Below are 10,838 nucleotides of genomic sequence, written 5' to 3' on the forward strand. Positions count from 1 at the left end.
AAATAATGCTGTAAAGATGATATAAGAAGATTAGCTCGCTGGCAATTGCAACATTGCACTCCAGTGCTGCCACATGTCTAGCCCCCATCTGTGCTCTACAAACAGTTTTATGATGAGGTTGGAGCTCTTCATTGGCCTCTCTCAGAAGCCTGCCACTCTATGCCTTATTATTCTATCCCAATGTGTTATGTGTACTGATGCAAACAGACCACTTGCGCTACAGTGTCGGGGTAACATCATGAAGGCCCTCAATCCATTATTGTAGTATTTTTATAAGTCTTGAGTAAATTAACATCACAATTCACTGTCATACTGTTACGTATGTAAGACTTTTATTTGGTTTGGTAATCCGTTAGAAATAATTTTTAAAAACTCACTCAATATTATCTACTCCACTGGATTTCTTCATGTAGTATAAATAGATAAATTCAATATAGATTAACTTATGAAGTTAGTTGATATAATTATATTAAGGTAGTAAAATGTTGTGTGCGTGCGCCCTCATAGCAGGGGTTTTAGCCGTATTGTATCTGTATTTCACATGGAATAATAACTATTGGAAAAAACGGGGAATCCCGCATTCTGAACCGGAGTTCTTTTTCGGTAACTTCAAAGATGCTGTTTTAGCTCGTCAACATTTTGGTCTGATGTATGGTGAAGTCTATCGGTAAGTTTTCCACAAATATTTAAAATAAATAGTGGGGCATAATAACAGATAGTATTAAAATGAGCATAGATAAATATGCGTGAGACTCTTGTTCCAGAGACAGTTGAATTTATGAATTGCTTCCTTTGCATTTGTTGATATTTGTTGGCTTCAGAAACTTCATGTTGCGGCGATGTTCAATGTTTGGGCATTTCGGTTATCTTCAACTTTATACACATAAAACATGTCTTAAAAGTTTAATTTTTTGTCATGACATTTTTGTCAATAGGTGTCACTATATATTATTGATTCTTTTCTGTCATTATTCTGTCGATGCGATCAAATTACAATTTGTTAACAAACTTCACCGTAATCATTGTATGAAATCAATCAAACATTACTTCTATTCATCATTATCCATTTATTGCTACTCCGAGAAAGAAATAATAGGATTATGACAACTGAAGTATGATACAAATTACTCTTGAGAGAAAACTACATAGATGGTTTGTTCTGCTGATAAAAAAACTTTAGTAAATAAAAAAAATTACCTAAATTTTCTTGGTTGATACTACTATGTATGGACTATTCATTGGCTAAAATAAACGTGCAGAGGTATTTATTGACTTAAATAAACAAATAATGGATTGTTATTAACACTTATTGCATGCTAAATCAACTGACAAGATCATTTATGTTTTAAAACATTATTTATGTCTTAATCATGATACCTTTCTCAAACATTGTGAATGAATTCCAGGAAATTTACGGAATCGTCTGTGGTAGGAATATATAAATTAAGGGAGCCAGTTTTACTTGTGAGGGATCCAGCATTGATCAAAAGAATCTTGGTCACAGATTTTGCCAGTTTCATGGATAATGATTTCACGGTAATATTTTAACTCTCTTCTGCATTTTTGCAATTACAATTGCCATCATGGACGCCGCTGGTGGTGTTATAGCTGCCGGTCTTGTTTGGTGATAACCTTAGACCACAGTTGCTGGATCAGACTTAAATTTGGAATTGTCTGCTCTCTCTTCTCACTCAAATAGGTTCAGAAATATGATTTATAACATTTTAAAAGAAAGTATGTTTATTGGTATGCCAATAACATGAACATTTTTAAATGGTTTAACTATTGCATGGGAAACAATGTTTATCGTAGCACAAAAAATGACTTACCTTTATTTCAATTTTTGTTTTGAAGTCAATTTTAAAATGAAGGGGTGCAAGGATGCAATGCCCAATTTGTAATCATTTTATGCGCCACGTTTAATGCATACACCACAGTTTGGCTACCCCTGATCTTTCTTGTAGAAATCTATTATTAAAGACCTATTTTAGAAAAAATATAAGAAATAACCGACAGTTAATTTTTTTTTTCATAATAAAATTGCAATGAAGTTTGCACATTTTTTGCACTTTATTCATGTCTCCAATGTATTATGGGCGTTTATTTAGGTGGATTTAAAGAATGACCGCATTTGGGCGACCAATCCATTCTCTAACAAGGGGGATGTCTGGAAGGCCATCAGGACTCGGTGGGTTCCTCACATGACCCCAGGAAAAGTGAAGCAAATGTACCCCAGCATGACCAACAGAGCACAAGTTATGGTTGAACATATCAAGAGGGAAATTAAGAAGAACCCTCAGCTAAAGTTTGATATTAGAGAGGTAAAGATATGAATTTGGATGTCACATATCGCTCGCCCCTTTCAAGAACGTCATAAATCAAAAAACTTGATTTTTCAGGAGAACGTTTTTAAAGTTTAAAAATATAATACAATGTATTAAAAATAAATATCAAGCCACTTATTGAACTTTTTACTGTGTAACAGATCTTTTTAGGTAAAATCTGAAGGTTTTTTCTCCATTTCAAAAATATTTAGTATATTTTAAAAAAAAAATTAACAATACCTTTTCTTCAAAATGCAGAAACAATACTTTCTGCCCTGTAGCGGGTAAATATTGAGTTGAAAATATGCCTCTTTTGCAGGGATACAGAATATTTTCTGGGCATTCCGAAAACATGCACAACTGAAAATTGACGATTTTTGATTTATGACGTTCTTGAAAGGAGTGAGCGATATATAAACTATTGTATTTTATCCCTTATGCAACCATACCAAGCTTCCCGTTTCATGACTTACGCTTTGCGCATAGTATACACAGCATATCAGGGTGTCAGTAATAATGGTTCCCTTAATTGTTGGAAGATGGTCAATTAGTCTTTATTTTTTTTTTTTTTAAATATGGCAAATGTAATAAAGAAGTCTTTGGAGACAGGAATATGAAAACTAGCATACGAAATGGAGAGAATTTGCTCCACATATGACTAGCAGCAGTCTATTACTAGCCTTTTATCTGGAAGATTGTATTGGTGTTAATATGGATACAATTTTTGAGCTTGATTCGGTATTGTAATTTCATGTAATGTAATGCAACAATGTTTTTTATTTTCAGGATTACTTAGCTGTCTCGACCAACATTTTATCTGAAAGATCGGATTGATGTTAATATAGATTCCCTCTGTGAGCTTAACACAGTATTATAATGCAATTATTTTTATTGTATTTAATTTTCAGCTGGTAACGACTTTCTTTACGGATTCTGTAGTTTGGGGAACTTTTGGAGTCAATATTAATTCTTTTGAAAACCCGGACAATCCTTTCAGAAAGATAACGAAATCGCTTTTTATATCAAGCTTTTTAAATGGTTTACTGACAACTTTGTTTGTCATTGCGCCGGGACTTGTAAAATACTTTAGGTAAAAAATTTACTTTTTCCTACACCTTGTAAGAATATAACTCAACTCCATGAATGCTTAAAATTCCACCTCTACTGTGTAATAATTAGCTTCTTTGGTTTCCTGGGTTCAATTCCTAGTATGTCAAGATAAAATGAAGTGTATTTTCAATGATAAACAATATGTGAAGGTGTGTTAAAACAAATTTGTCTAATAAATTTTTCCCGTAAGAGCTTAATTATTTGTTTAATGCCACTCTGCACCCAAATGTTGCATACCTTTATCCTTAATTATCTGAGGCAATCTGTTCTGCGCTGTAGATCTGAAAGAAGTGGAATAAATTTAATGGGATGCAGATGACATACCCACTTAAAGGAATTCAGAGTGAAGGACAATACATACTGCTATAGGGTGAAAGTAAATAAAGGATTTCTTTAATTTATAGATAGGAAAAGGAGAATAGCTCTAATGGCTAAAGCACCCGGAGTTATATACCCATTCTTGAACTATCTTGGACACTGCTAATGTGTTGAAATCTTGACAAGGATGGCAATTTCATAGTCATGGTTATTTATTTTAAAAAATATCCATATTTTCCTAGATTTGTACCTCAAGAGGTTGAGGATATTGCTGTAGGGGCCGCCAAAGATATAATTAAATGCCAAAAGGAGTCTGGAATGCCAAATAATGATATCTACACTGCGTTAACAAACTACGGGAAAGCAGATGGAAAATCAGGTGAAATGCCTTTGACATATTTTGAGACGATAACTTATAATGAGTTTTATATTAGGACTCGCAATGTAGAAACAAACTCAGCATTTTAACAAAACGAGGATCTTAGTGTTTAAATTAAATAACTTTAACTCTTTCAACAACGACAATGAGTATCTCTTTTACAAACACACAATACATGGATGTTGAAAATATTAAAAAATCAAATAGCATTACTATGTTAGCCTGTTCTGTCAAATTATTATAATTGAAAGTAAATTGTTTAATTCTCGAATACCGATGGACAACTAACCATATCACAAATATTTAATACATCAAATTAACATAACAAAATTTCTGTAGTCAATTTCACCAGCATCTGCTTTTAAAACCTACCTTCATCTTCAATCCTCTTCTATATTACGCAGTTTATTTTGCTATAATGATACAGACAGGTTGAGAGTTACTGTATACATAAGCTTATTAAAAGAAAATGGTTTCAATTTCCATAAAAAACAAAAGCTTTTAGCAAGAAAAAATGAATACTATAATATGAAATAATATATGGGAAAAAAGTGACCACCTTTTCCAGAACTCCATTCCGTGACCTCCAAATGTCGTTTTGGCCGCTCTACCAATTGAGCTAATCACTCTACAATCACATTTTTTTAATAAATCATACCCTTTAACATTTAATGTTGTTATTATATTCATCCTTATATAATTTAATACATGATTTTTTTAGCATGTTGATGGATGGCGGTTGAACATTTTTAGTTTTTGAATTTCATATGTAGATATTTTAAACACTGCAAATGGATCAAAATTTCTTTTTATTACAACTGAATAGTTTATCAATTAAGAATATTTTAATTCAATCTTTATTTACATTTTTTCAATTAAAAATATACTTTCTTTCTCAACAATCAGGATATACGGCATTGGATCTAGCTGGAAGGATATTTGGAATGCTTTTAGATGGATCTGAAACTACAAGTGGACCAGTTTCCTTTGGGATTTATGAGGTAAATCTCTTATTTTATTTCAAACTAGTATTTCAAATATAGGACAGTGTTATGTAGAATCCAACTTGTTTTTTTTTTTTATAAGGTTTTAATCCATATGCTAGAGACATCTATCAGAACTGGCTGACATCTAAATGCATAGGCGCATGTATCTTTGATCGGGTTGATTTCTTTGATAATTGTTAAAGCCTACTTTTAGATTTTTTTAATAGATGTCATATTTCGTCTGACAGTAGTTATTGATAATTATATCTTTTATATCGTTTTTTTTATAGTATTTTATATAATTTAAATACCATATGAACCTTAGAGACTTGCGTGTTTAATGAAAAAAAAATTTATTAGTTAAATCTTTCGAGAACTTTCTTAGCTTTTTATTACTATTTCATAAAATTGATATTTATTTATCTCTTATATTCCCAGCCAATATGAAGAATAATGTGTGGAATCCAAGGTGATGTTATGTAAGTTTTACTTGGTTAATACCACTATTTCATATAAATCTATTATGGAACGTGTTTCAATGCATTCCGCGTCATTCTCAAACACCATATCATAATAGAGTCTAGTCGTATCACAATAAATAGTGGTTATTACTAAGTAAAACTTGAATTAAAAATAAATAATCTCAGTTTAAAAACATGTTTCTTTATAGCTTGCTTGCCATTCAGAGATTCAAGCAAAATTAAGAAAGGAATTGGATGATGCCGACAGAGAACACAATGGTTCACTATCCTTTGATGCACTTAATCAACTTCCTTATTTGGATATGGTTTTGAATGGTAAGTTTCAATATTGAAAAAAATATTTTTTGCTGGAGATATTCTCATTGTCAGCAGTAATTACTGCTCTTTTTAAACAATTCAGGCAAATTGAGCATATTTTAGGTCGAGGCTCAATTTTCTTTTTAATTTTTGGCATAAATTCTTTAGGGCTCTAGAAGCGTCCCCTCAAAAGTCACCACAGCTCGGTTGAATGCTCTTTTCTCCTAGGGCTAGGGCCCTAAATATATCCATGTCTGTGTTTTTTTTTTAATCAAATAATCAACAAATATAAATAAATAACAAACAAATTTAATAGATACCCCTGCCAGTGTTATTAAAAAAAACACTATCTGGACATATTTGGAAGGATGGGTGGAGAGAACACGCAAAGGGTGGGGATTTTTGAGAGGACACTTCTAGGGCTCAAAAAAAAACTCAGTTTAAGGAAAATTAATGACAAAAATCAAAACTGCTTTTTTTAAGCTCTTATCTAATTTAATCAAGAAATAAATTTTTGAAGTTTTAATAAATATTGATGTATACACTCAAATATTATTAATTCATTACCCAATTAATTCCATATATATATATTATTTAATAATGTAGGTATTTTTCGTGAATTTTTATTACTATACAAAATTCATAAGCTTTAAAAGTACCCATTTTAAAAAAATAGAGAAATATTTGTGTTTTTATTATTTACAAAAATACTTCAATTTTGTACTGTTTCTGTGAGACTAAGCGGCTCATTCTTAAAAATAGGTGTCATATTATGGTAGAGTGGGTTGGAACCCAGAAACTCTGACTCTGAGTTCGCGGCACTAACCACGAGACCACAACCCGACATAACTACTGTACTAGCATAGAAATTAACCATATATTATCATGTCCGAATTTTACAGAAATCCTCAGATTGTACCCACCACTGATTCAACTGAGCCGAGTTTGCACTAAGGACATTGTCCTGGACTCCAAAGAAGGGAAGATCAAGGTCACCAAAGGAATGACCATTGCGATCCCCGTACTGGCTCTCCACACAGACCCTCAATACTTCCCAGATCCACAAAAGTTCATGCCAGAAAGATTTGCACCAGAAAATGGCGACAAAATCAACAAAGATGTATATTTACCCTTTGGAGATGGACCAAGAATCTGCATAGGTAATTTTTGAGTTTTTTGTTATTTTTCAGTGAAAAACTATATTATTTAAATCGAACAAATACATTTTACAAGCAACCCTTTTATCTTACCTAAACCCAAGCTAGATATTATTTATTCTTCGTTTAGAATGATCTTGCCTTTTTAAATATTCAAACCCGCAGCGATGAACGCTAAGTAATTTTTTTTTAAAAACACGTTGACTACCTACTACGAGATAACTCGTAGATTACATTCTTTGCTAGGACGCCGACTACGAGTTATCTTGTACTGTGTTTACTTGCCATATTCGTGCAGCTACATTGAAATTCCTAGTAAATCAGTGCTCATATGTATGTAATAAAATACCTAGGTACCTACCTATACATTTTATTAAGTACTTACAAATAGTACCTACATAAAACAGTTCTACCACCAGATGTCGCATGCGTCGCACAGAATAAAACAAAAGACATCCGATAGAAAAAATATAATATAATATTCTGAACTCTCAGAATCAGATAGATAGATAGAAAAAATATTATAAAGATAAATTAAGAATAAACTTTAATTATAAACTTTAATTACAAAGCAACACATTGTTTATTTTATTATTATACGCCCACTTTACATATTATTTACACCCAATTTACAAAGAAAAATTTTACCACGTTATATGTATATATGGCTTCTGGGAAGAGAACAAAAAATCTATGTTGACATGAACAGAAAATTTATTAATATTAATACTACTACTACTACTACCACCACGCCATTTTTCCGCAGGAGTAGGCAGAAAGGATGGAACGCCACACTCTTCTGTCGTGACATACATTCCTCGCCTCCTTCACATCCATACATCTAGTCATACATGCCCTCCGATTACGCAGACTTTTAACACAGCCAGATTTTAGGTTTTGAGTGATCCGATCATGCCAAGTCTTTTTCGGTCGTCCTCATTCTGTTTTCTCTCCCACATTTGTCACATATATTTTCTTAGACATTCTCTCGTTATCCATTCGCTCCACATGTCCATGTCACCGTGAAGAACTGTTCCTAATTTTTTTAATTATTCCTTGTTATAATGTGATTAAATGAAATTGGCTTTTTAGACAAGATTTTGAAATTTGCTGTGGCAGTCAACCTGTTAATGCCAATTCATGGTATTAATAATAATAATAATAATAAATAATAAAACCCTTATCCGCACCCCAATGGTGCATAGGGCACTGCGTCATATAAACGCAGTGTTATCTTGATCGTTTACGCATGAAGGAAAGGTGATCAGCCCTCCGCTTCAGGTACCAGTCCAGGGTAATATTGAATAAATATTACAGTGAAAAAATCACTATTATTTATTTGACCCCCCTGGGAATCGAACCCGGGACCTCCAGAACGGTAGCCGAGCGTGCTGACCATTACACTACGGAGGCGGACAAAATAATAATAAGTAATGATTTAATTCAACACATTGTTTGCGAGTAACGCTTAAAAGCTTCATTTACATACTGTTAGTAGAGAGCGGGAGACGATTATAAGCGTTCTATTTGCTTACTTTTAGTAGAACGCAAGATGCCAAAATACACTGTACATATCGCTCACTCCTTTCAAGAACGTCATAAATCAAAAATCGTATGTTTTCAGTTGTGCATGTTTTCGGAATGCCCAGAAAATGTACTATATCACAGCAAAAGAGGAATATTTTTAACTTAATATCTACCCGTTACAGGACAGAAAGTGTTGTTTTTGCATTTTGAAGAAAATGTATTGTTTAATTAGTTTTTTTAATTAATTAAATATTTTCCAAATGGAGAAAAAACCTTCAGGTTTTACCTAAAAAGATTTGTTGCACAGTAAAAAGTTCAATAAGTGCCTTGATATTTATTTTTAATATATTGTATTATATTCTTAAACTTTAAAAACGTTCTCCTGAAAAATCAAGTTTTTTGATTTATGACGTTCTTGAAAGGAGTGAGCGATATCAGAGTTGGGTTTGCGGTTACTTGTAATTTGTATACAACCCTAACTAGTATACTAATTATGGTCAGGGTTGACAAAAAACCGTCCAACAACAATGTATTAAATTTATTACAATTTGAATAGTCAATTTTAAAAAAATTTAAGTTTTAATTTTGTCCTGTAAAGAAAAACGTTTGTGATAGTTGTACAGGGCGCAATTTTATGATGTATGTCAGCTATTGTAAATGTGTTAACGATGGATTCATTAATTTACTCCATTGTAATGCCAAAATGTGATTGTAATTGCACCAATTATCATTTTCAGGTATGAAGCTTGGAATTGCTGAAAGCAAAGTGGTTGTCGCAAATCTTATTAAGAACTTTGAACTTGTGCCTGTAAATGATAATGTCATTCGACCTCTTCCATTGGACCCAAATGTATTCGTCATGAGATGTATTAACGAGTTAGAAGTTATATTCAAACCAAGAACCATGTAATAAAATATAAATTTACACACTGATATCATGTTTTATTAAAGAACCTTAATCATGATGAAAAAATATTCCTTTACGTGTTTCTAATACTTAACGAGACAATATATACAGAACCTAACTATAATACTGCAGCCAAATCGCTACAACCTCAAGAATCTCAAATGCGCAACATTTAGGCATATGTAAAAATAATCGGTGTATTAGTCAATTAGAAGTTCGTGTATAATTGATAATTTTGAGAGCCTTCAATGAGATTTGAGCATTTTACAGAAGTAAACACTAGCGGTCTTCATTAACCAACCACATACTAATAAACTCTTACAAATAACCCACCCTCAGATAACATTTAAAAAAACTTCAACCAACCGTAGCCGCTAGCTGTCACCTGTTATAAAGATCCAAAGAATTTCTCCTGCTGTGTAGACGTGTAGTTTGGTTCTATTTCATAATCTATGCTCTTGAATATTTATGGTAAGTAGTAAATAAGTACTTACCTGGTTCTTTTTTTAAAATTTCTTGCGCAATATTTTCAAATAATTTGATGCTAAAATTATAAATTATTTTGAGTTACATTTTATTAGTTAAAAATTAGTTAATTTTTTCAAACGTTGAACTTCACAAAAACTGTTGCGAACCTCGTCGTCGGGCAATATGCGAATTACGAGAACAATCATTATACTCAAATTTGAACTATAAAGACTACTGCTGACCGTAGTCAATATAACACTGCACTCGGTTGTGATACTATGGTCATGTATATGCCTAGATAGTGATAATGATGAAATTTATTATCATTGATTTCGTTTTTAAACATAATGTTACCTTTGACGTTTCGTAATGTACGCAACACCCCACAAGAGCTGTTTTACAATTCATGTTTGGAGTAAACCCACAAAGAGTTTTTCAGGTCTTGTTCTTGGCACTTATTGTCTAAAGATAAAAAAATGTGTCTCTCCATTAAAATTAAGACACGAGAATTAACAATAAGATATTTTCACTCGGAAGGAATATCTAATTTAACATACTCAAACTATGAAAGATTGTATAAGACTCGTTTTGTGTTTATAACAGCCGATACAATCAATATTTTCATTCATCATTTTCTTTTGTAAAATTTGTGAATTTTTGAATTTGTGAATTTTTCATAACTCATTAGCCAATAATAACACACCATGATAATGATCCATTAAAGGAAATAAACTTGCCTCAGAGCAGAATATGAAACGGAAATCAGCAGTCCCTGGTCGAAGGTCTGTGGTTGGAGGCCCCATCTTTTCAGGTTATCCTTGAATCTCGCATTGCCTACTCAAATTTACCTACGAGAGTTTGTTTAGAGACCTTCAAATGTTCC

General features: G+C 32.3%; 1 protein-coding gene across 1 annotated transcript; it reads left to right on the top strand.

Moving 5' to 3' along the window:
- Window positions 1–445: 445 nt before the first annotated feature.
- On the top strand, window positions 446–9,519 carry LOC148310423 (putative cytochrome P450 6d5). Its single transcript, XM_088258471.1, has 9 exons — window positions 446–667; window positions 1,407–1,536; window positions 2,109–2,321; window positions 3,233–3,414; window positions 3,995–4,131; window positions 5,038–5,132; window positions 5,788–5,914; window positions 6,799–7,056; window positions 9,318–9,519. Exons 1-9 carry the CDS (start codon window positions 483–485, stop codon window positions 9,488–9,490), a joined length of 1,500 nt encoding a protein of 499 aa, XP_088114597.1. The 5' UTR covers window positions 446–482; the 3' UTR covers window positions 9,491–9,519.
- Window positions 9,520–10,838: the final 1,319 nt, after the last annotated feature.

This window comes from Brachycentrus maculatus, unplaced genomic scaffold, assembly GCF_059751285.1.
Source record: "Brachycentrus maculatus isolate JH-2025_06_01 unplaced genomic scaffold, ASM5975128v1 h1tg000096l, whole genome shotgun sequence".
NCBI lineage: Eukaryota > Metazoa > Arthropoda > Insecta > Trichoptera > Brachycentridae > Brachycentrus > Brachycentrus maculatus.

Coding starts and splice junctions, on each gene's coding strand:
- LOC148310423 (XM_088258471.1), top strand. CDS start 483: ATGTTGTGTGCGTGCGCCCTCATAGCAGGGGTTTTAGCCGTATTGTAT. Junction 668..1,406: donor ATGTATGGTGAAGTCTATCG/GTAAGTTTTCCA, acceptor AATGAATTCCAG/GAAATTTACGGAATCGTCTG. Junction 5,133..5,787: donor TTTCCTTTGGGATTTATGAG/GTAAATCTCTTA, acceptor GTTTCTTTATAG/CTTGCTTGCCATTCAGAGAT.